The 25342-nt window shown below is 43.4% G+C and overlaps 1 protein-coding gene across 2 annotated transcripts; it reads right to left on the bottom strand.

Moving 5' to 3' along the window:
* Positions 1 to 8589: 8589 nt before the first annotated feature.
* Positions 8590 to 24709, bottom strand: FIGLA (folliculogenesis specific bHLH transcription factor). 2 transcript variants are annotated; one of them, XM_061592700.1, is made up of 5 exons: positions 24604 to 24709; positions 18415 to 18651; positions 14629 to 14781; positions 11378 to 11614; positions 8590 to 8725 (listed from the first exon to the last, which is right to left on the bottom strand). In XM_061592700.1, the coding sequence occupies exons 2-4, from the start codon at positions 18640 to 18642 to the stop codon at positions 11384 to 11386; spliced, it is 612 nt and encodes a 203-aa protein (XP_061448684.1). In that variant the 5' UTR covers positions 18643 to 18651; positions 24604 to 24709; the 3' UTR covers positions 8590 to 8725; positions 11378 to 11383. The 2 variants fall into 2 exon arrangements, with proteins under 2 accessions (XP_061448684.1, XP_061448683.1); XM_061592699.1 differs by having other exon boundaries at positions 24565 to 24692.
* Positions 24710 to 25342: the final 633 nt, after the last annotated feature.

The raw sequence follows: 25342 nt of genomic DNA, 5'->3' as shown, positions 1-25342 counted from the left end.
TGTTCATGTTCATCCACACATGAGTGCTTTCAATTTAAATGACCTTGATGTTTCCCAAACACATGAGTGGGCAGTGCTTGCTGGGATGTATTCGCATTGCGTGTTGTTTATTTATTTATTTATTTATTTAATTACATTTTTAGACCACCCTATAGCAATAAGCTCCCAGGGCGGTGTACAGCATAATAAAACAGGTTAAAATACAAGTGGATGTAAATACAATACACAATAAAACATAATTCAAAATTTTCAATTTTAAATTCAAATTTTAAAATTTTTAAAATTTTTAAAAAGCCTGGGCGAAGAGGTAGGTCTTTACCTGGCGCCGAAAAGATAACAAAGAAGGCGCCAGGCGTATCTCATCAGGGAGGGCGTTCCATAGTTCGGGGGCCACCTCGACACCTTGTTGTCCCCTCCCCTCAATTCAATTAGTACTTGCTCTCTGGACGTTCAGAGAACTGGAGGTCTATTACTGGCATGCATGCAAATTTTTATTTACCTCTGGGTGCACACTTTTTTAAATGGTTTTGTTCATGGAATATTGCAATAACAAACCACTACCAAAGCCAAAGGACGGGCAAATAAATACATGTTTTTCAATTTACCGGTTTTGGTAAAACAGCACTTTCAGAAATGAAAATATTTGTTTGTCACACCAGCCCTGCTGGGTGCAGAACCAGCAGCCCACCAAGGAGCCCCTCACCAGAGCAAAGAAGGGCTGGGCGGGCAGAGACATGGGCATCTCTGGTCTTCTTTCACACACAAGCACATATGGCCAAGGACAGAGAGAGCGATTTGGGGGAGAGGGTTTGGAGACAGTATCTCAGGAAGGAAGGTAGCAATGATGGACTTCTGGAGCAGTGAGGAAAACATGGTTTGTGTGGTTGTTATGTGCCTTCATGTCAATTGCATTGCAGCTTTACTTCCAGAAAAGCATCCTACTGAAGTTTTCAAAACAGATTATGACTAAGACAAATAAACTCTCCTCTTTTACAGTCCAGTAAAATTTAAACTTGTTTGACTCCTTAATTAGAAAAATATAACACTGCAGCATGTTTGTTATGTGCCTTCAAGCTGACTACGACTTATGGTGACCCCATGAATCAGTGACCTCCAACAGCATCTGTCGTGAACCACCCTGTTCAGATCTTGTAAGTTTAGATCTGTGGCTTCCTTTATGGAATCAATCCATCTCTTGTTTGGCCTTCATCTTTTTCTACTCCCTTCTGGTTTTCCCAGCATTATTGTCTTTTCTAGTGAATCAGGTCTTCTCATGATGTGTCCAAAGTATGATAACCTCAGTTTCATCATTTTAGCTTCTAGTGACAGTTCTAGTTTAATCTGCCCAAAACTGATGCACCACAGGTAGAAAAATGTAATGTGGTTTGCTTGTGCAGGTTTTTTTTTTTAGGGGGGCGTAAATCTGAGGGATCAAAAGAAAATAAGGCTATGCTCTCCTCTTCAGGTGCATGCCAGAAATAGTTACGAGCACTGTTGGAAAATAGATGAAAGCATGGAAGAAGTGGGGGGCATGGAAAGGGGAGTAGCAGAAAGTGACAATTGATCCACCCACACAAAAATGCTGAAACAAATTGTCTGCAACCCCAAGTGCAGCAGTGTGCAGCCCAATTTTCTGCAGTTTATCAGAATATCCCCTTGTCAGGTAAACCTGAATTCACAGGAGGGAAGCATTGGAACTGGTGTTGTTTAAGGGTAAACCCCGGTCTGGACAAATCCTAAAGCTGTTTCCGTAGAAGCAGCTCTGAAGTATCCAGCACCTTGGTGAATTAGAGGAATGTTTGGATTGGCTACCTACAAGTTTGCAAGCAAGTATTGTCTAATTTTTTCTTTGGACTCAAGAGAGACAATTGAATTTTTCATGGATTAAACAAATTACTTATGCATTTAGCTCTTTTTTGAGCAGTTGCTACATTGCTTTGGAAAATTATGGTTCTAATGAAAGAAAAGTTGTTCACTGGAATGTGAATGCCTTTTGCTTGCTGAGACAGAGAGATGTGCGGTAAGCATGTGTGTAAAAACCTCCGACTTTTGCATGGCTAGAATGTAGCCCGCTTTACAAAGGTAAGAATAACATCTGTTGCTCTGCCTACTTTTTGCCTCTGGCCTTGCCTGACATAGGTTGCCCATGAGTGAATGTGGCACGAGCTGAATGAGATTCCCCGCTCCAGTGATAAAAGATCCTCAGTACGCAGCAGTGGGGAGGGAGAAAGGAAAGGCAGCTTTTTTGAACTGCAATCCCTTCAATCAGATACATGACGTATAATCCTGAGCTGCAGGATGGGGCTAGGTAGGAGAGGGGATTATAAACAGTGAGGTCACAAGGAAAGGAAATGCAGAAAAGTATTGCTGGTGATAATTATGCATAATTACATGGCTCACCAGCTGCAGCCCCTGTTTCATAGCTGTAGTTGCACAGAGATTTTTTTTTAAAAGCGGCATAACTCCTGCCTGCTTCACAGCAAACATTAACATAAGTTTAAAATACACTATGGCTTAACATGCATGCTGCTGGATTGTACCCAATTTGCCCCAGCCTCTGCCCACAAAGAAACAAGAAGGCCGGCTTAACATTACATTCACACCAGTACTGTGGCTTGGCGTGGTAAACAAAGAACAAACACTTCTTATCTTTAAACCAGACTTGGAGCGGGCAGCCTTTTAAATAGAGGAGGACTTCAGTTAAAGACTGTGCTTTGTAAAAGGACACATGGTCAACCTGTTATGGAAATATGAGCAGAGTACCTCAGTGGTCTGAGCTGTGTGTGCCAGCGTGTGTATTTACCAAAGAAGCAGGCTTTTACCCTGCATTTAAATCACCGAGACTTAAGACTTAGTAAAAATAAGAAAATCTACTTTATAGAAATACATAGTAGATAGGAAAGGCATACCTAGTTCTCACTAACTAAGTTGGAGGAGCCGTGCCCGGACTTGGGTGTTGCCCTCATGGCGCAGGAGAGAGAGCAAAGCAAAGAAGACGATGAAGGAGGAACAGATAAGGTTCCCTGAGCATATCGGTTTACAACAGAAGGAAGTTAGGTAGAGAAGAGCACAGGTGAAGGTAGGCAAGCCTAGCCAGCTGGAGGACCCTAACTCTATCTTCCTTTTGGAATACAAACAAAAGAGCCAAGTTTGCTGACGACACTAAATTGTTCAGGGTTGTTAAAACAAAAAGGGATTGCGAAGAGCTCCAAAAAGACCTCTCCAAAAAAATGGCAAATGCAATTCAATATAAACAAGTGTAAAATTATGCATATTGGAGCAAAAAATCTGAATTTCACATATACGCTCATGGGGTCTGAACTGGCGGTGACCGACCAGGAGAGAGACCTTGGGGGTGTAGTGGACAGCACAATGAAAATGTCGACCCAGTGTGCGGCAGCTGTGAAAAAGGCAAATTCCATGCTAGCAATAATTAGGAAAGGTATTGAAAATAAAACAGCCGATATCATAATGCCGTTGTATAAATCTATGGTGCGGCCGCATTTGGAATACCGTGTACAGTTCTGGTCGCCTCATCTCAAAAAGGATATTATAGAGTTGGAAAACGTTCAGAAGAGGGCAACCAGAATGATCAAGGGGATGGAGCGACTCCCTTACGAGGAAAGGTTGCAGCATTTGGGGCTTTTTAGTTTAGAGAAAAGGCGGGTCAGAGGAGACATGATAGAAGTGTATAAAATTATGCATGGCATTGAGAAAGTGGATAGAGAAAAGTTCTTCTCCCTCTCTCATAATACTAGAACTCATGGACATTCAAAGAAGCTGAATGTTGGAAGATTCAGGACAGACAAAAGGAAGTACTTCTTTACTCAGCGCATAGTTAAACTATGGAATTTGCTCCCACAAGATGCAGTAATGGCCACCAGCTTGGACGGCTTTAAAAGAAGATTAGACAAATTCATGGAGGACAGGGCTATCAATGGCTACTAGCCATGATGGCTGTGCTCTGCCACCCTACTCAGAGGCAGCATGCTTCTGAAAACCAGTTGCCGGAAGCCTCAGGAGGGGAGAGTGTTCTTGCACTCGGGTCCTGCTTGTGGGCTTCCCCCAGGCACCTGGTTGGCCACTGTGAGAACAGGATGCTGGACTAGATGGGCCACTGGCCTGATCCAGCAGGCTCTTCTTATGTTCTTATGTTAAGTGTTTGGTTCAGCCCATGGCTCAGGAGAGAGAGCAACTTGGACAGTCGAAGAAGACGACAAAGGAAAAGGGCAGATAAGCTTCCCTGAGCATATCAGTCTACAACGGAAGGAAGTTAGGTAGAAAACAGCACAGGTAAAGGTAGGCAAGCCTAGCCAGCTGGAGGACCCTATCTTCCTTCTAGAATACACACAAAAGAACCCAAACAGAGTTGCTCTTGCCCCACTTCCAACACACCCTACTGCTTATCTGTGTGACAGTCAATAGGATGTGTTTGGGAACTGATTCTACCGGGAACACAGCTTCAAGGTCGCACAAATATGACCACCTTTCAGAAGAGGCCAGACAGAATACACCTGGCTTGCTGATAGCAGGATTTTGTATTTGGAAGGGCATACATGCTTTGCCCTTGGAAGCTAATAGCAATTTACCAGAATTTGGGCATATGACTATGCTGGCTGGGGCTGATGGAAGCTGTGTAGTACAGCACATCTGGAGGGTATCAGGTTGGGGAACGCTGGTGTAGGCTATGTACAATTTCATCTGCTTTGTCTTCATAACCACCATTTGGGAAGGGCATGTGGCACAGGCAACAGCAGGAGGATTGCAGTTCTGACAGTCAAGCCCACATTCCTACCTGTGCCTTCCACGCTGCTTTGCTGCTTGTTTTCCAGCTCAGGGGCAAAACAGCATCGCAGTGGGAGGGGGAGGGAGAGAGAATGCCTTACAGCCACAAGCGAGGGCTTCAAAACTGGAGGGAACAGGGGCCTATCCCAACAGGCCCAGGTGCAAGGACTCCTCTTCAGACCCTTGCTTGTTGACTAAGTGCTCATTTACAAGTAAAGTGTCCAGATACTTTAACCGATCCAGAATGGAGCAAACGGGTTGTGGACAGGAGCCAGATTATCAGCAGCATGCAACTTCCTTCTTGAACCAACTGGCTTGCAAAGGGTTTCTAAACCCAAATAAAAGCGCTGTTTGGGGATCACCTTCTCCCGTAAGAGACGGCCCATTTGTTAAGATTGTCAGGGGAACCCATCAACATATAGCACCCCATGGAGAACAGGGCTTGGTTAATGCGTTATGGACTTACAAACTGATTGTTCTGAACTTGGACTTGCCCAAATCCGTTGGGTTATTGTGCCTCCAGATTCCTCTCTTTCCCTTTTGTTTTGTTGGGTTTTTGTTCTGTATGTTTTTGCAAAATTATTAAAAAAAAGATTGTCAGTGGAGGCTCAGTTGGGTGTCCTACCAATCTCTGAAGGATGTTTGGTTGGGGCTGGGAAGAAGGGCTGTCTCTGCAGTTGCACCCAGTCTCTGGAACTCTCTGTCTGGGGACGTCTGTCTTGCTCAATGATGCCCTTCTGTTACAGTGTTAAGACCTTTCCTTTTGGTGTGTTGGAAGCATTTTTAATTCATCCTGGTGTGTTTGATTGACCCCGTGATATTTTTAGGCTTTAAAGTGCTGCCCATTTGGACTGTGTCGGCTGTTACGTTCTTTGATATTATTTGGTTTTATTTAGTATTTTTGGTTTATCTGCTGGTGGCAAACTAATAACTGGTTGTGAGGTAGAACTGTAGCTCTTCCTAGGTTTCACAGTAAAAGTATCCCGGGGTGCAAGTTCAAAGAGCAGGTCTTTTCGGAAAAAGGATGTGGTCGACAGTATTTCCATGTGGCCATGTTAAATATTGCATAGAGGTGAGCTTCTATTTAAATGTGGGAGTCACTCCCAACAATATGCCAAAAAGCTTCTGGATTCAGCGAGTAAATTGCAGCAGCTTTTTCTTTTCCAGGAAAACAGCTAGTGTAATCCATTATTATTATTTTAATTTATTACCTGCCTTTCACTCTGAAGTCCCAAGGATTACAGTTTAAAATATATCCTTAAAAACAATTTAAAATTTATAATCGCAAGCATCTTAAAAAAATAGGGTGGATTCTTATAACATAATCTCAAGTGTCAAAAGTCAGGGTAAAGAGGTGTGTCAAGTTTTTAACAAAAACTGTACCAGTGCAGGGGGTCTTATCTGTGTTACTGATTGGAGTGTGAAGGAACCACTAGGCTAATTTGGCCTTTGGCGTTTGATTTGATTGAAACCAGTTGTGGCTTAAATTGGCCGGCACTACTAGCAATAAACGTCTCTTGTTCTTGATTAAAGAACTCTATACTAACACATTTGCTAGAGTAAGACTTGGGATTTTTGGTTCTTTAATGGAACCTATTGCCGCCACTACCAAAGGTGTAAAACAAGGGTGCCTTCTGGCCCCACCACTGTTTAATTTATATTTAAATGATATAGTCCCTAAGTTATCTGGTTCAGAATTCTTTCCTCCTTCAATAGAGTCAAGAAAGATTTCCATTCTTTTGTATGCTGATGATATGATTTTATTATCACTTACTCGAATAGGCCTAAGAAGGTTGTTGTCTAAGCTTAGTGGCTATTGCATAAAAGAAAAGTTAAATATCAATTATGCCAAAACAAAAGTGATGGTATTTGGAAAGAGACACTCCCCTTCTCGATGGTTTATTGACGGTCATCAGATTGAGCAATGCAAGGAATTTAAATACCTTGATGTTAAGGAAAACCTCTCTTGGCAAGCTCATGTGGAAGCAACTAAAGCAATGGCCTTAAGAGCTATTGGGGCCATCCTTAAATTCTTTTGCACAGCAGGGGGTGGTTTAGTTGGCCTAGCTCTAAAAATTTACCAGAGTAAGGTAGTTGCCCAAATTTTATATGGTGTGGCAGTTTGGGAGTAGGATGATTTTTTGCTAGGCGAACTAGAGGTTCTTCAAAACAATTTTGTTTGGAAACTTTTAATGTTGCCCCCTGGCACACCTGTAGCTCTGATTCGGGCAGAGGTAGGTCTTCCCTCTATTAGAGCCCATGCCCACTGCTCCTTGATTAACTATTGGAGAACTTTATGAGACTCTCCAGCCAGGCTCTTTCCCAAGTGGTGTTACATTCAGTTGCTGAAGTGCAGGTCTTGGACAGCAAAACATCACAATTTGCTTCAGAGTGACTTTACCCAGGTTGAGACATTCTCTGACATAAAGTCAAAAGACAGGCTTTATGAAGTTATTTTTAGGCATAGTGTATTTTTAGACAGACAAGCTATTAATTCAAAGTTTTCAAAATGGTACAGACTCTATAAATGTGATCATCAAAGAGCTGCCCATTTGTCAATGCTTACGTTTTCAAAACTTAGGCAAGCTTTTACGGCCCTTCGTTTCCAAGCAATGCCAACAGCTTTGATCAATAGTAGATACTCCTCTGCATATGTGGAGCGCTGGAGATCGAAGACCTGCCTCATTACTTGCTGTTTTGTCCACTGTATTCAGAACCACGATCTAAATTTCTGGGTTTTATTTTGTCTTGCCTGCTTTTTAACTCTGTCCAAGAGAAGATTTTTCTCCTCCTGTCTGATACAGACATCACTATAACCTATAGGGTTTCAGTTTTTACTTTGGCAGCATCAAACATTCATGAAAAATTTATCACTGATAATGCAGTCGCCTCTTTGGGGGATGCTTTGATTTAATGTTTTTGCTAAATGCTCTGATTTTACATTATAACTTATTTTAATTTTATATAAGTGATCAAATTCCCTGTTAATTTTATTTTAGTATTTAGATTTCTCATTTTATATGTTATATCTGTTGTAAATAGCTCTATGTTTTAATTCTATTAATCCTTTTCTTTGTATCTGCAATGGCCTTTGGCCCAAGCAGTAATAATGAACTGAACTGAACAAAAACTGTACAATGAGGTTACACTCCTTTGGGAAAGAAGTTCCACAAATTAGGGGCTGCCACAGAGAATGCGCTCTCTCAGGCCACCATTCCCCAAACTTCTTAGTGGCAGAACGACCAAGAAGGCCCCCTCTGCTAATCTTAACACCCAAGTGGTCTGCAGGGAAGGAGGCTTTCGGATATTTGGGACCTAACTCATTTAGGGCTTTAAACATTAACGTGAGCACCTTGAATTGGGCCTGGAAACAAACTGGCAACCAATGCAACTATTTGAAAATGGGCTATACAAGTTCTAAACGCAACCCCAGCCAGTAATCTGGCTGCTGCATTTTAGACCAGTTGAAGTTTCCGAGTCATTTTCAAGGGCAGCTCCATGTAATAATCCAGTCTGGAAGTTACTAGAGCATGGAGGTCCATGGCCAAGTCATCTCTGTCCAAAAGGGACCATAACTGGGAAAAGGCACTCCTCGCCTCTTTACATATGTATCTCCAAGTGCTGCACTCGCCACTTTAGATTACCTTTTAACTGACACTTCATCAGAACATCCTCTTCACACTCAGGTGTAGCCATGGGAGTTTACACCATATCAGTGTTAGCTTTTAGCTACCCTGTGAAGCACTTTACTGTCCACAATGAATTCTGCTTCAAATATTAAACTCTGCACGTGCAAAACATGAATGATAATCATAGCAACTTTAATTATCTTTTAAATAGAATAAGTACAAACTCAGAAAATAAGAACTCAGTTCTGAGTTCCCTTCTGTAAGTGCTCAGCGTTGAAGAGAAGATCCTTCATCCATCCCAAAGGAGGGCTCTGAAAGACAAGTTGGTTACAGACATGGAAGTGCATTTGTGTATTTATTTATTTCAGTATTGATATGTTGCCTTTCAGACATTACATCCTTCAAGGCAGCATACAGAATAAGATAAATATAATCAAACAAGCTAAAATACAGCCCTAACAACAAAAACAGTAGGCAAATGATAACAATAAAATAGTACTATAAGACATGTCATCTAAAACACTCTAAAGAAATATCCACTAGAGTAATGCGATCTTGAGAGTTCTCCTTGAGAGGAGACAGACTCGCTCCCCCTTGGGAAGTTGCTTAACTTGGGTCTTTACTTTTCTTTCCCCCACTTGCACCTCCATTGACCAAGGAATGGTGAGGAGGCCTTGTGGAGGTCCTAAGATAGTTCAGGGACACCCAAGTATACCTTTTCAGGCACCAAGCACATTAAATTTTAACCATCTGCCACCCCTCCCCCAGTAACTCAGGGACTGGACCCCAAGAGAAGACTTCAATGGGACCCCCTGAAAGGAACATAGTGTCAAACCAAACTGTTGGTCCATCTAGCTCAACTGGCAGAGGCCCTGCAGGGTTTCAGACAGGGGTCATTTCCAGCCCTTCCTGGAGACTGGCAAAGCGGATGCTCCACCGCTGAGCTACGCATCTAGACACACATCATAAGGAATCTCCAGCAACTAAGGAAGCTTCCAAACCTTTAGGGTTACAGGCCCATTTGCAGGTAACAGATAGGGCAGGAGTGTTGGAAGTGGGGCAAGAGCAACTCCTGTTTTGTTCTTTTGTTTATGTTTCAGATGGGAGATAGAGCTAGGGTCCTCCAGATGGATAGGCTTGACTACCTTTACCTGTGATGCTCTGACTTCCTTCCTTCCGTTGTTAGACTGATATGTCTTAAGGGAAGCTTACCTGCCCCTCCTCCTTCTGCCCTTTCCACTTCTTCCTTCTCCGACTGTCCAAGAGAGAGGAGACACCTTTGTCTCTGCTCTTTCTCTCCTAGCCATGGGGGCAACTCCCAAACCTGGGCGTTGCGCCTCCAACTTAGTTAGTTAGTTAGAACTAGGTATGCCTTTCCATCTACTATGTATTTCTATAAATAAAGTAGCTTTTCTTATTTTACTAAGTCTTAAGTCTCAGTGATCCTAATGCAGGGTAAAAGCCTCCTTTCTTAGGTACGCACACACTGGCACACATGCATTTCAGACCGCTGTTATTCTCTGCTTAACAAATATACAAATTTACACAACAACATGGAGTGCATCATGCTGAGGTTTAAGGCCAAAGATGGCACCTTGAACTGAGCCCAGAAACAAAGTGGTAGCCAATGACATTGTTAGCTTCGAAATATTTCCATTAGAAAGATTTCTGGAGGATGTCACTTTTTTTTTTGCATCATCCTGGTTGGGTTAAATGGGCCCCAAATACCTGACGGAGTGCTTCTCCCTATACCAGCCTGCCCATATCTTGAGACCTTTGGAGGAAGTTCTTCTATGCATTCCACCACTAGGAGAAGCTTGCTCTCTGTAGCTACAGGACGGAGCCTTCCCAGTGGTGACCCCTTGTCTGTAGAATGCTCTCCCTGTACAGGTACGAGTGGCACTGACAGGGTTATCATTTCAGCACCAGGTTAAGACTGATTTGTGCAGGCATTGTTTACAAATCGATTAGTGTTTAACCTGCTCTGTTGTTCTTAGCTGCTTTGTTTGGCGGCATTTTTTAGTCTGCACTCTCGTTTGATCACTTTTTATACCGCCATGTGCTGATGACAGGCAGGTAATACATTTTTTTAAAGATAAAATGCTTTGATCCACCACCCCCCGGATGGTTTTGTGATGCTCTTGCTTTACAGTGAGATACAGCCACAGCAGAAGCATTGCTTCAAGCACATACAGCATGTCTTAAATTGTGGCAAGCCATCTCCAAGAGCACAGGTTACAACGTCCATTACTAGTCCTCACTGGCTGGTTTGCACCTAACAGTAAGCCAAACAATGGCAAAGCATGAATGAGCAAGCTTGCAAGTACTTGGACAAAATCATGACTGCTCTGGGTAGCGTTGGATAGCACAGCAACAGCAGGACTGGGAGAGGACTGAAGGGGTCACAGTTTTTGGCCCAAGTACCTGCACGCTTGCTCATTTGTGCTCAGCCATTGTTTGGCTTAGCATTACGTGTCAATTGGGCCAAAGCTGCATCTAGACATCAGTATTTTGCAGGAGGGATTCAAGCACATACTGGAAATTTAGGTTTGCGCAATATAAACTGACTAAAGTGCTCTGTCACCCTTGCACAACAAACCTACTTTTTTAAAAAATGACTTTTTATGGAGTTGGGAAAGTGATGGGAAATTCACTTTGTGGGATGAACAAATGATCAACAGAAAGACGCATAAACACTGTGCAAGTAAGAATGCTCGTTGTCAGATGATGTCTTCACAGTCAAATCAGAACAAATGCTCAATAAAGATCGGAAATAGTTTTACCACCACATAAGCTTTGTGGAAGTAGATAATGATGAATGTTCAACAAATAGGTTATCTGGAGGGGGCCATATATTTAACAGCTTCTGAGGCAATGTGCCTGCTGATAGAAAACGTATTTCCTCTCTTTGGCTCATCAGCCGTGGCATAAACTGTAAGACCAAACACCGGAGAAAACCTTACCAGCTATCAATTTTTGTGAAGCTCTACAATCCCCACATAGGCAGGCAGAAGAGTTTCCTCCCATGCCCATACAGGGGCCTCCGGCACCCTCTGGTTTGTCCAAACCATCCCCACATCATTATCTGTATTAGTGCAACTGCTGGATCTCTGCGATGCGGGGTTTCCCGGTAAGCACCTCTCTAGAGGCTCTGGCGCTGAAGTAGGCCCAGAAGGATTTTGTTCTGGTGGGTCTTCCACCTTGTAGAAGCAGAAAAGAAATCAGGTAGTTGGTAAGAAAACTTGGCTGGCCATGCTCATACCAAAAATAACCAAGAAAGGGGTGCACATGAAAGAGCTGGCTTGATTTCATGGGCAGAGTACTAGCAGTTTTTCTACAAGCCTTGGAATATGCATGCAGCAGAGGTGGTAGAATCTCAAGGTGTCACACCAGACTGTCGGCCTGAAAAGGCCATTTTGGGGATGCTCACCACATGGCCGGGGGGGGGGGGGAGAGAATCCTGCAAATAAAAGTCTAGCATAGGAAAGTGTCTAGCCCAGGCCAATCCCTGCTCTGCTAGTTTTCTGTTTTTCATAGGGGAGTTTTCAAATATGATTTCTCCTCTCCAGTCTGAAGCGGAACATTCCAACACCTCATTCCCATCTTTCCTTTGCATGTGCAGGCCAGCCCCAGCCCAAGTTATGTAGACCTCCAGACAGAGCCACATCAAAGTGTAGGCAGAGGGCCTTTTTGAAGGCTTCACTATGTAATAAATAAGGCAAGTCAGGGAGAGGGCTAGGCTAAATCACTCCCAATGTGCAACATGCACAGGGGAGTTTTTTAATTGTAGGGGACAGTTTAAAAAGATGCCACTTCTCATCTGTAGTCTGGCACGCTTCGGAATTCCACCACTTCATTTTGCCTAACTCTTATAATTTGCTATTGCCCTGGGACACCTAAGTCCAAAGGCCTCACGCAAAAGGGCAACCCTCTTTCCCCTTCCACCGACATACGAGATCCCTCCCATGTGAAGATTGCTTGAAGAAACCTCTGCATGAATTGGGTTGCAGACACAGGCAACCTTCAGACATTTCAGCAATTGGATACTGGAAAAAGCGCTGCCAGCATCATTAACACTGATTTCTTCTGTATTTCGCAAGCAGGGAAGACAGACATGCATTGCAAACTGTAATTCTGTATATACTGGGCATTTGCAAAGGAAATATGAGATAAGGAGCATCCATTTCTTTTGCATGCCAAACAGTTGCAAAATTAATACAGATGGTGTTGAGCAGCCTCCCCCAACACACTGTTGTTTGTTATTTAATTTAATTTTTGTAAATTGCACTGCTTTTATTGTATTTTTATTGTATTTTCATATTGTATTTTTATATCTGTGGGGTTTTTTTCTTTGTAAGCCGCCTTGAGGGCCTTTGGCCGAAAGGCGGGGTATAAATAAAATAAAATTAAAATTAAAAATGAAATTAAATTAATCAAATTAAATTAAATGAATACTGCCTTCCAGCTGTTTTGGACTACAACTCCCATCAGCCTCACACAGTTTTCTGTGAGTAACACAGTGAGCATTTGCTGAGCCGTGCAGGGCAGAAGGTGGATGCTGTTTGCCACACAAGGCATCTCGTGTGGAGTTGCCATGCTTCAGTCGCTCACTTTAAGGGGCATCTGCACAAAGCCAGTCATTTCCCCCCTGTCCCTTCTTCTGCATTTTTCAGAATACAGAAAATACTTATTTTCTCAAAGAAACCACCAGCACCACAATCTTCACAGGTGTAGCTTCCCTTCATGCTCCTCCTTCCATGCTTTTTAAGAGGCATGATTTTGGCATGTGGGGTGACATACCACTAGGTGACCTCATCAGCCACTTTTACTATTGCCTTTCAGCTTGATGCTGTTTTATTACCATGTTACTCTGAGCTTTTAATAAAATGTTTTGGGGGCTATATTAAAATATTTGCACTAAAGCACTTAAATGAAACAAGTGTTATAGTGTTGAAACAAAGAACCCAGCTGTGTTTTTGGTTCTTGCTATTTTTAGTGATGCATTTCTTTATTCCAACCTGCAGATTTTCCCTAATGTATTTTCACAGCTTGTAGGGGGAAAAAGTTAAATTATCAGAAAGGAACTGCATAAGTGTGCTTAAATAAATGGATGATACTTAGAGTAAACCCAATGAAACCAATGGACTCGTCCACTGATTTCAACAAGTCTTTTCCAAGTATGACTAACATTGGGTATTACCCAATAATTGTTTTGGTGCAAATTAAAAAAAATGATTTAAATAAAAGATTAATCACAGAATTACCCTCCCTGTCCACAAGTTTAGATCAGACATGGGGAACCTTTGGTCCTCCAGATGTTGCTGAACTACAACTCCCACCATCCCTGGCCGTTGGTCATGCTTGCTAGGACTGATGGGAATTGTAGTTCAGCAACATCTGGAGGGCTAAAAGTTCCCCATCCCTGGTTTAGATGGTACATAGTATATCCCCCCCAAACAGTACTGCACCCCACAATATGGAAACGTCTGTTGCAAATCTGCTTGTAGCTTTCAGTGAAAGTACAATGCTTAGGTAGCACAGGAGCCACCCATCTGGAAGCAGCCTCAGTTCAAGGGAAGCAAGTGTCCCAATAAGCACAGCCAGTGCTCCACATGAACCAGCTGTGCATCCCAGGGAGGGATGGTAGAGAAACTGATTCAGTTCACATTTAAAGCTGAATTTATCAAACATGCACTTTCAAAAAAAATATGAGAAAGAAACACAGCCATCCTTTAAAATTTACATTTATCCGGATTTTGTGATGCGATTCTCCAACCAAACAACATTTTTTAAAATGCATATACTAGGGGAAAACATGCACAAACATGAGTATCTTAATGATATCTTAATGAAAATAACTGAAAATGCAAATGCATTATATTAGGAGAAAATGTGTGTGTTCGTCAAAACTGCCTACAAAAATGTGTTTATTAGGAGAAATTCACACTAAAATGCTGAAGAGTTTTCACTGCTGCAGAAATGTGGAAAACTGTATATAAGACTAGAAAAGTGAAAAACTGAGAGTGAGGTTAGCAGAACCTTCCATCCCTCATCACAGGGTGTGCGCCAGAATCTACAAAGCACAGGGCTCTGCAACAAACATACAGAAGTCTTTAGCAAACCATTCAGTGTAAAAGGGATTCTTGAAGGAAGAAAGCTCTGTGTGTGTGGTATGTAGGGAGAAGCTAAGCTGCAAAGTTAGTTTCGTTCCTACCTCAAGCCCTCCAGTTTCATCCAAAATCAAGCGCAACAGGCGGATGTATTCAGCTGTGGCTTTAAGCATATCGACCTTACTTGGCTTTCGGTCCTTTGGAATCAGCGGCACAATCGATTTGAGCTTGGAAAAACAACTGTTCAAGTTCTTTATCTGTGGGGTTTTTTTTTTTAAAAAAAGGTAAGCAATTAAGGTCAAGAGACATTTTCCTTCAGTTAGGAGAATAATAATAATAATAATAATAATAATAATAATAATAAAACTTTATTTTTACCCCGCCCTTTTCCAATAGGACTCAGAGCGGCTTACAACTAAAAACAACATCATTAAAACATACAGAGTATATTATTAAAAAAGAATTAAACTATAAGGGAAAATTAAAAACTATAAGATAAAAGTTAAAACAGCGAACAATTTAAAATAATAAAATCATATAATATGATCACCAAGCCTATAAGACATTAATCCTGGTCGTTCTCTGTCCCAAATGCCCGCTGAAATAAAACAGTCTTTACTTGTCGCCGAAAAGACAGCAAGGAGGGAGCTGATCGTACCTCACTCGGGAGGGAGTTCCACAACCTAGGGGCGACCACCGAAAAGGCCCTATCTCGTGTCCGCGTCAAATGTGCTTGCGAAGGTGTAGGGAACACAAGAAGGGCCTCACCTAAAGATCTCAAATCCCGGGCAGGTTCATGTAGGGAGATACGATCTGTCAAATAGTCTGGACCTGAGCCGTATAGGGCTTTGTAGGTCAAAACCAGCACTTTGAATTGCTCTGAAGCCTTTCCTTCCTGTTCGTTCAACCTGTGATGATGAGTTGGGCAGAACCACTCCACCCCACCCTCTGGTAGAGCCGGTGCCAGGCATGACTGGGCCCTTGGACACCAGCCTGTCCCGGGCCCACAGCACTGTAGCCCAACATCCTCCTATACAAGTGGTATGGGGCTAACCCTGCTGCAGATCACAAAGAGGGAGGTCCCAGGCACTCCCCCCAATATAGACAGCACAGGCTTCAATAAGTCCACACGCACACCCCACCTACCTCTCATGTCTCATGCACGCATAGCGCACATGTCTGCTATCAACCAAGATGACGGAGATGTCATCCCCTGCCGCCATCTAGGGTGATGGCAGGCATGCACGCACAGAGCACATGGCATTCACACTGATGGGAGAAATAGGTGGGGTGTGGGGGGGGCTTATTTAAGCCCGCACTGTCTGTATTGGTGTGTGTGTGCCTGGGAACTCCCTCTCCACAATCTGCAGTAGGGTTGGGTTGCAGGACCCAATGCTATCACGGATCACGGAATGGGAGCGCCATCCTCCCACCCTAAGGAGAGGCCCTTTAGGGGGCCCCTAGACTGCAGAGGCTCTCAGCCAGGGCCCAACCTGGCTACCCGCTGGTGCCATTCCTGCCCTCTGGTCACCTGTTCCAGATGTGGATTTTCACTAACCTGTTCCTGAAACCAAATTGCACCTCACTTTGACTATCTGCTAATAGGACACTAAATCAGCAGTGGCTAACTTGTGGCTCTCCAGGTGATGGACGCTAACTCCTATCAGCCTAGCCAGCATGGCCAATAGTGAGGGATGATGGGAGTTAGAGTCCGACAACATCTGGAGGGCCACATGTTGCCCCCCTCATTGTCATGCAAGATTTTTCCTTAGGGCAGAGGGCAGAATGTCAAGGCCTGATATTAAGGTCTTTCAGAGACCCAACCTCCAGTTTTGCAATTTGCTTAACAATACTGTTGCTGGCTTATATTGCTACAGGTCTAAGGGATGTGGCGTCGTGCTAAATATCGTTGAAGACAGGAGAGTTTTTAAGGGAGCTGGAAGTGGCTTGACAGAGGCTTCACTTTTGCCACATTGTTGTCTTTAATTAAACAGATTTTGGAGACAATACAAAGACCTGCCAAAGATATGAAAGTGGAATGAGTGTAAACACAGCATGAACAGTGCAGCCTCTTTCAAACTGATTTCAGCACCAATGAGAAGCTACCGCTGTCTTTCTCCTGCCAAGTCTGATGCAACTACAGCCAAACTTAGAATAGGAGACTAATGCATTTCCAACATCTAAACACCTCAAAGTTTATTCAAGCTATCTAGAGTCAATATTTAGCAATAAGAACACTTTTAAAGAGCTGATAAGGATACTTTTTAAGACAATGAGAGCAATTTTATTGCCCTATCCTGATAACTTTCCCAGATGAATTCACATAAGAATATAGTCCTTCCCCCAGAAGACCTACCAAACATTCCAGGAAAGCTCCGGCTGGTGGTAACTGAGAAATGGCTAGTTGGGTACAGCCTCTTTCCCCACCAAGCCCCTAGGAGTCAACCTGTACAATCTAATGGCAGCTCTACAAAGCTTATGACACTTTCATGACCATTCATACATGATTCAGTAAATGTTGACTTTCACTGGTCATGCTTAATCTTTTGGGAAGCTAGTGAGAAAAGTCAGGAAATTTGGCCATTTAACCCATTTTTGTTAAATCTTGAGCCCAACTGCATCCTCATTTCCATTCTTTAATGTTTGCAGCTTGAGATTGATAGTCAAATGGTCAAGGAACACCTAATTACTTTGAATGAGTTCAAATCTCTGGGGCCCGAAGAACCGCATCCTAGAGTAATGAAGGAACTGGCTGAAGAACTCTCAAAACTACTATGAGGAAAGACTGAAAAAAAGGGCATGTTTAGTCTTGAGAAGAGAAGACTGAGGGGAGATATGATGGCACTCTTCAAGTACTTGAAAAGTTGCCACACAGAGGAGGGCCAGGATCTCTTCTCGATCGTCCCAGAGTGCAGGACAGAATAATGGGCTCAAGTTGCAGGAAGCCAGATTTCGACTGGACATCAGGAAAAGCTTTCTAACAACAATGGAATAAATGACCTGGGGAGCTGTCCAACACTGGAGGCCTTCAAGAGGCATCTGGGCAGCCACCTGTCGGGTACACCTTAGGTTGGATTCCTGCATTGAGCAGGGGGGTTGGACTCAATGGCCTTATAGGCCCTTCCAACTCTACTAATCTATGATTTACTGTGAGTAAATGTTGATAAACTACCCTTAATTCAGACAGTTTCTGACATTCACCAGTCTATCTCAAAAAACACTGCCTTCAATAAACGACCCAATTTGACACTCTTTTACTAGTGAATGTTGGCATTTACTGTGACAGGTACTTCGTTCATGTCAACTCTGATTCATCCTTTGAGCGTGTTAAACACCTTGGAGGCTTAAGTGTGTTTCAGGATTGTTATCTCATCAACTGCATGAGCAGACCCAACAAGTATCTAAGTGATCACATGAACAGCAGGAAGTGATTTACAGTTATTAGTGGACTTTCTCATGTGGTTTGCTGGAATAGCCTCCCTAATCTGGTGGCCTCCAGATGTCTTGGACTACAACTCCCATCAGCTCCAGCAGCCAGCAGTACCATGCTTCCATCAGTCCCAGCACCATATCGCTCACCTGACTAGGGCTGATGGGTGTTGTAGTCCCTAACACCAGGCTGGGGGCAACAGGCTGGAGAAGGCTGTCATATAGAAAGGGCTTTTCCCTTCACAGCCAATATCCCGACCCCCCAGCTAGTTCTTCCATCAGTGCATTAAGTCATTGTAAAACATACAGATGGTTTTATTTGTACCTAGGTGGTCAGAAGCTCTTGCATGGCTTGATACTGTGCACATCTCCTTGGAATTAAGTCTTCCTGTGCCTTCAGTAAGGCTCACTCCCATATGTGCACAGAAGGGGCTGCAGCCTCAGAGCCTTTGCCTGCTTACCCTCTCTCTCTCTTTGGCGTTGGCAGCACGTCTCCGACCCAGGACCTGCTCCCGGTTCTCAGTGGGAAGGTAGTGGCCAGAGGACTTCCTCTTCATGCGGGTGATGGGGGCCATGGAAGGCAGTGAGCCAAACTGTTCACTCAGTATCTCACCCAGGACCTCGGGTGAAGGTGTCAGGAAGAGGTGAGGCAACTGCTGGGGTTCCATGCCTGAGGCTCGTTTAGCCATCCTTACTCCCTGGGTATGACAAAGCAGAGCTGTCGATCATCAGGGATCAGGCAATGAGTGGCCAAACAGCAATCAGCTGCCAGTCAAGTCAGTTTTGCCACATTTCAGAGATGGTGGGGGGAACCAGCTATGTTACAAACTCTAAGATGCACCATTCCCTTATTGCAGACCCCTTATCTTTCTCAGATACAGACTTTAAGGCTGGTTCATTTACCCTAACATTTATAATTTCATCACTGAGGCATCTAACTAATGCACTGCAGGAAACGAGAGGTTTACCTCTTCCCACAGTTAATTAAAATAAACTTTGCTCAACTAGAGTTGCTAAAGAATGCTAACTTTTTTTTGGCTAATGAGGTCAACAAGCATTCAAATGCAAACCATTTAGAACCCAAAGATAGATCAGAGTAATAAAGATAAATCTACCATGCCTCTTTGAAATGTGGAACGTTTTCATGGCTTTTAAAAACTTTTGCACATATAGAGTCGCTAATAGGCAAAAAACCTTGCAGTTTAAGAACATACCTATAGCCAACAGATATTTCTATCAAACTTTAAAAAGCAGGGAAATTGGGCAGCTATAGTGAATGCACCAGGGGAGCAGGAGAACTGACCTCCTCTCTGAGATATTGTACTGCATTTTGACAAATTTGTAGGGCAAACACAATTTGGGTCTTTCACAGTCCAATCCACTTCTTGTGTGGATTCTTGGAAGAATTTGGTAACATGTGCCTCTGAGCATATAGTGAGTGGTGGCAATACCTGCCATTTCCAAAGATGGAGAATTACATTTTTGTATCTTTGTTGGTGTTCTTCTTACTTTGTTTCTTTTCTGTGTTACTAGTATTTCTACAGAGATTCTAATCTAGAAAATTATATTTCTCTCATTATTCATCCTAGAAATCTGTGTCAAATTTATTTTTATTAATTACAAAGCCTTTTTATTGGTCAATGTCATATGATGATGAAGACAGCCTTTTGTGTTTTAAACTGGAGGTTATACCCTGTTTCTATTTTGGGCGCATTAACAGTTGAATCTGAAATTACAGTTTGATGTAAAATTAGACTGACTACAATATGTTGTTACTTAAACAATGACTCTAGCTGTTGGAAAAAGCAAACTTGGCCTGCCCAAGATGCATGTCTTCAGCCTGCTATGCTTAAACTACTTCATTTAAGGAAAGGTGGGCATGATCAATTAAAAACATAGAGCACACCTAGAATTTTGCTAGAATATATTTCACCTGCCACTGTTTTGTGCAAATTTTATCTTGTCATGTCCATTGGAAACTATTCTGCAGAATACTCAGTGCCATTATTCCACAATTGTTTTTGGAGCTTTTTTGTAGTGTTGCAAAGCATTGCTGTCCTTCACGTATTCACAGAAACAGAAGCAAAAGAAAATGATTCACTATAGGAAATGTCACTAAAATTGCAAAGTAAATCAGACATATTTAAAGTGACTATCTGAACTATAACAACTGTTTTAATATTGTTGCTTCCTGCCTGGTAAAACAAGACACATGTCTTGTTTCTATTATTTGAGCTGATTGCAGGTGTTGCCACCACTCACCATATGCTCCGAGGCACATGTTACCAAATTTTTCCAAGCTACACAGGAAGTGGATTGGACTGTGAAAGACCAACCCAAATTGTGTTTGCATTTTGACAAATTTGTAGGGCAGGACAATATCTCAGAGAGGAGGTCAGTTCTCCTGCTCCCCTGGTGCATTCACTATAGCTGCCTAATTTCCCTGTTTTTTAAGATTTGATAGAAATATCTGTTGGCTATAGGTACGTTTTTAAACTGCAAGCCTTTTTGCCTATTAGTGAATTTCTCTGCTTTTTAATCTGGGAGGTAAGAAATGGGATCCTGTGCAAGTTTACTGAGAATGGATTGATCATTTGCATGCTTATTGAGTTCAGTGGGATTTACTCCCCTGCAATCATGCTAAGGATAGGTAAAAATGACCATGGGGAGGGGGACAGAGAGAGGAGAAGAGAGGGAAGGAGGAAAGGGGGAGAGGGAAGCAGAAGGAGGGGGAGAGGGAGAGCGGGAGGGTTTTGCGCACCACCCCAATCTCTGAGCAGTGAGATTTCCAGGGGTTCCTGCGCTCACCCTGGGTTTGGTTTCCCTGGGAAGAAGGTCAGTGGAGACTGTGGTGTCTTTATGAAATATCATTTATTTATTTACACACATTCCAACCTGAGCTTAGGATGGAGGGATTCAAGGCATCAGCAGTCCAGTATCCAGCTTTTCCATCAGGGTTATAGGAGGCATCGTAAAGCCATGGTGCAGAGAGCCAGCCTCTCTGCCTGTCTCCAGTTCCCAGCCATTCTCTGAAACAACTCAAAACACAAGCCTCTCCTTGATCCCAGGAGGGGGGGGGAGGCTCTCCTGAAGAGTTTCAATGACAAAAGGGTCTTTCTGGCCCATTCACCAGTTGCTGGGCACTTGATAGACCCATTAACAAATCTGGCCACTCTATTAGCTTAACAAGAGAAACTCATCTGACCAGCAGAGTGGGTTTCTCACCCCAAGGCACAGGTTTCCAAATTGGAGGCTCGAAGGGGACTCATAGAAATTATCTATTTCAACCCCCAAACTCACAACAAAGGGATTGGAAGAGGAGAGATGAAGGAATGCGGAGGGAAGGGGCAAAAGAGGTGATGGGAGGATGGAGGAGGGGAGGGCACATTTGATCATTTGCATGCTTATTAATGGAATTTACTCCCGTGCAATCATGCTTGAAAATGAAATGGACTGCCTTCAAGTCGATCCTGAATTATGGCGACCCTATGAATAGGGTTTCCATGGTAAGCGGCATTCAGAGGTGGTTTTACCATTGCCTTCCTCTGAGGCTGAGAGGCAGTGACTGGCCCACAGTCACCCAGTGAGCTTCATGGCTGTGTGGGGATTCGAACCCTGGTCTCCAAGGTTATAGTCCTAGGATAGGTAAAACTGACCTTGGGGGAGAGGGAGTGTGGAGGGCAGAGGGGAGGGGAAGGAGGAGAAGGGGAAGCAGGAGGAGGGGAAGGAAGGGGAAGGAGGGGATTGGAAGGGGATGGGGAGAAGAAAGGGGAGAAGAAAGGGGTGAAGGAAGGGGGAGGGAAGGGGCAAGAGAGAGGGATAGGAGGGAGAAGGAGAAAGGTAGATTTGATCGTTTGCATGCTTATTGAATTCAGTGGGATTTACTCCTCAGTTCTCTCTGACTGTTTTGTGTATTGCCATGAAAATTTAGAGGGTTGTTAAGCAAGTGTTTCTGAGTTCAGGACTATAAGTTTTGTAAGGTGTTTTTTTTTTTAAATGAGCTTATGGGAACCATACGAATGCCATGGGGGGTATTTTCGATTTAACACTGCGGAATGCAAGAAATCCATACTGACTATAGTATACAGCCACTCTTGTGGTTGCATAATATTGCACACCCACATTTCTGCTGTGTATGTTTTTTAATCTGCGAAAGAAAGAAGGCACACAAGAGAGGATATGAAAACTAAGAATGGAAAGATAATAGGGTGGGATAGAGAGGAATTCATCTCCACCTCTCATTGTGCTGGCTGGGGCTGATGGGAATTGTAGTCGAAAACAAGTGGGGGGCAGCAGGTTGGGAAAAACTGATCCACATTCATTGCAATAGACCTTCACGTTTGGTCTTAGTGCTGAAACTCCTTTGGTCACTCTAATAGATTTTGTGAGGAGATAGCGTGAGTTTGACCTGCTGAATCTCCTGAACTTCTCAGAGGCTTTCAGTACCAACAGCGACAGTATCCTTCTGATTAGTCTGTCTGAGTTGGGTACTGAGGGCATTGTATTTCTGTGGTCCTGCTTCTAAGAACATAAGAAGATCCTGCAGGATCAGACCAATGGCCCATCTAGTAGCATCCTGTTCTCACAGTGGCCAACCTGTGGGACCCCTGCAATCTACCCGAATAGCCAATTCCAGAAAATGGTGCTAGGAGATTACTGCTCATTCCCAAGGCATTTATATTATTGGGGTCACACAGGTTGCTAATTTCTGCTCTGTACTTTTTAATATCTCCATAAAACTGCTGATTGAGGTGTCATCAATATGTAGATGACACTTAACCCTATTTATGTTTTTTCTTTCTGTGCAAGGAAGGCAGTAGTGGTACTAAGGTTGTGCCTTTGTGTGGTTATCAGCTGGGATGAGGGCCAGTAAAGTGAAGCTCAGCCCAGGCAGACAGAGGTCCTGTTGCTGGGTGGTTCTTTTACCTGGGTTACTGGTGTTCACCCTGGATTTGGCAGGGATGCACTCCATATTTGGAGTTTGGGGGTGCTCCTGGAACCATCTTTGTTACTGGAAGCACAGGTTGCCTCTGTGGCACAAATTCCTTTTACTAGTTTAGGCTGGTGTGCCAGCTGCGGCTTCTCCGGAACGGAGACAGACTGGCTTGAGTTATCCACACTCTGGTTAGACTACCATAATGTGGTGCAAGTCAGCTCCTAGTTCACTTCTGGGCTCAGTTCAGACAAAGAATAATGGGCTCAAGTTGCAGGAAGCCAGATTTCAACTGAACATCAGGAAAAACTTCCTGTTAGAGTCATATGACAATGGAACCAATTAACTAGAGAGGTAGTGGGCTCTCTGACACTGGAGGCATTCAAGAGGCAGCTGGACAGCCATCTGTCGGGAATGCTTTGATTTGGATTCCTGCATTGAGCCCCTTCCAACTCTACTATTCTATGATTCTATATTAGTTTGGACCTTTAAAGTTTAGTATCAGGGTATCTGAAGGACCACTTGCCCCCTCATGCACCTGCTGATATACCAAGATCTTCAACAGAGCCCCTTGTTCAGAAGTCACCATCGTGTGAAGTGTGGTGGATGGTAGCAGTGTTGTTCAGGCAGGACTTTGGGGCAGAAGTCAATGGGCTCAGTCAACAGGAGGGCCCCCAACTGCAGCAGGGCTGGCCTACCGTACTTTGGAATCAGTGGAATAAGACACATGACCATTTAAAGAGGGGGCCTCCCCTAAGATACATAACTGCACCACACTTGGGTGGCTGCCAGAGAAAAGGGCATCTCAGTGCTGGCTGCTCATCCTGATGAGTGTTCTCCCCAGCGAGGTCCCCCCACTGCCTACTTTGGTGTCAGTTCAGTATCAAACACCTTTTAACTTTCCCAGGCTTTTCAATCCAACCTGTTTTTCCTCTGCTTCTTTCTTAATTATACTGCTCTTTTAAATAGCACTATTGCTGATCATCATGATCTTCTCTATTTCTTACCTATCCTACACCAGAACGCTCTAGTACACATTACAGTTAAAACAATAAAACACAATTGCACTCATAATCCCAAAACAGTAATTTCATGCAACACATTACAGGGAGAATACCAAGAACAGTTCTTCAGTTTTCAAAAGAGCTGCATCTTTGGCAACTGAAAGAAATTGTGCCAGACACATCTCTGTAGGAAGGGAGTTGCACATTCTTGGAGCCATCACCAAGAAGGCCCTCTTAAAAGCCATAGACTCCACTCCAAAAGTGGCAAAGCCACCAGGAGGGCCTCCTATATTAAGATTGATATTTGAACTGTTTAACCAGTGGCAGCCCTGTTTTAAAGAGCTTTCATTGCAATTGTAGTTCTTGCAATAATTTAATGATGGGTGCAGTATAAATCCTTAAAAGAAGCAGATAGATGGCAGTTCTTTCATGCACAGAACCTTTCTCCAAATGCTAACTACAAGGGATAAACAACAGCCTCTTTCTCTGCTGCTTCCCAAAGACATTCAGCTGACACACTGGAAAGTGGAGGGGCCTGGTCTCATCCAGCAGGGCTCTACATAATTCAAAGGCAAGGGGGAAACAGTCTACATGTATTTCTTAAATGGTCTGGAAGCTGACAGGTACACCACTGCAGCAGCTACCTCAGGAACAGAAAGGTTGTAACAGCTCACCTGAGCATTAGGAAGCATTGAAGTTAGCCCTTTACTTACACAAAACTGAGGAGACCAGCCTACTAAATGCTTCTAGACCAGCTGCTTTTTGAGCCCAAAAGAGTGCACCACACCACAGCCCAGCAGCTGCGGGGCTTGCCCTAATAAAGGTCTCCAAATCACTGCAAGCCTGTGCTGGGAAGAACCACACCTGGCGCCTTCTCTGGCACTGTTAAAGGCCCAGTAGCCTTTTGTTAACCTCTCCCCTGGGGAAATGACGGCAGCTGCGAAGGCAGGCTGGCTGAAACAGGGGGACTCAATTCTATCATTTTAGCATGTGTTTTTAAATTGTTTTTAAAAATGCGTTTTTAAATTTGTATATTTGTTTTTAATGTTTTTAATTGTTGTAAACTGCCCAGAGAGCTTCGGCTATGGGGCAGTATACAAATGTAATAAAATAAAAATAAGAATAAAAATGAATGAATGAATGCATGCATGCATGCATGCTTCAGTGGTGGGAAATAGTGAGCCCTGTTGGGATTCTTTCTGAATGAAAACAAAGCACAAATCTTCTGAATGAAAAGTGGGCAACTCTGGCTGTCCCACAGTGGTGAAGAGGGAATTGTCATCCCAAAGAGCAGGTATGGGGAACCTTTGGCCCTCCAGATGTTCCTGAAGCACAACTCCCATTAGCCCCGGTAAGCATAGCCAATGGCCAGCATGATGGGAATTGTAGTTCAGCAACTGAAAGAGACCCTAACAAGAAAAGAAGTCCAAGATGGGTGAGAGTTTCTAAAAA

This window comes from Rhineura floridana, chromosome 12 (assembly GCF_030035675.1).
Source record: "Rhineura floridana isolate rRhiFlo1 chromosome 12, rRhiFlo1.hap2, whole genome shotgun sequence".
Lineage (NCBI taxonomy): Eukaryota > Metazoa > Chordata > Lepidosauria > Squamata > Rhineuridae > Rhineura > Rhineura floridana.
The sequence above is the reverse complement of the archived record's forward strand: the minus strand, read 5'-3'. Positions and strand labels throughout refer to the sequence as shown.

What these genes read in the sequence shown, in the direction of transcription:
- FIGLA (XM_061592699.1), bottom strand. An exon ending in ACGCCAAAGAGAGAGAGAGG is followed by an intron (nt 14,782 to 18,414) that starts GTAAGCAGGCAA and finishes AAAACCCCACAG; the next exon opens with ATAAAGAACTTGAACAGTTG. An exon ending in ATGAAACTGGAGGGCTTGAG is followed by an intron (nt 11,615 to 14,628) that starts GTAGGAACGAAA and finishes TGCTTCTACAAG; the next exon opens with GTGGAAGACCCACCAGAACA.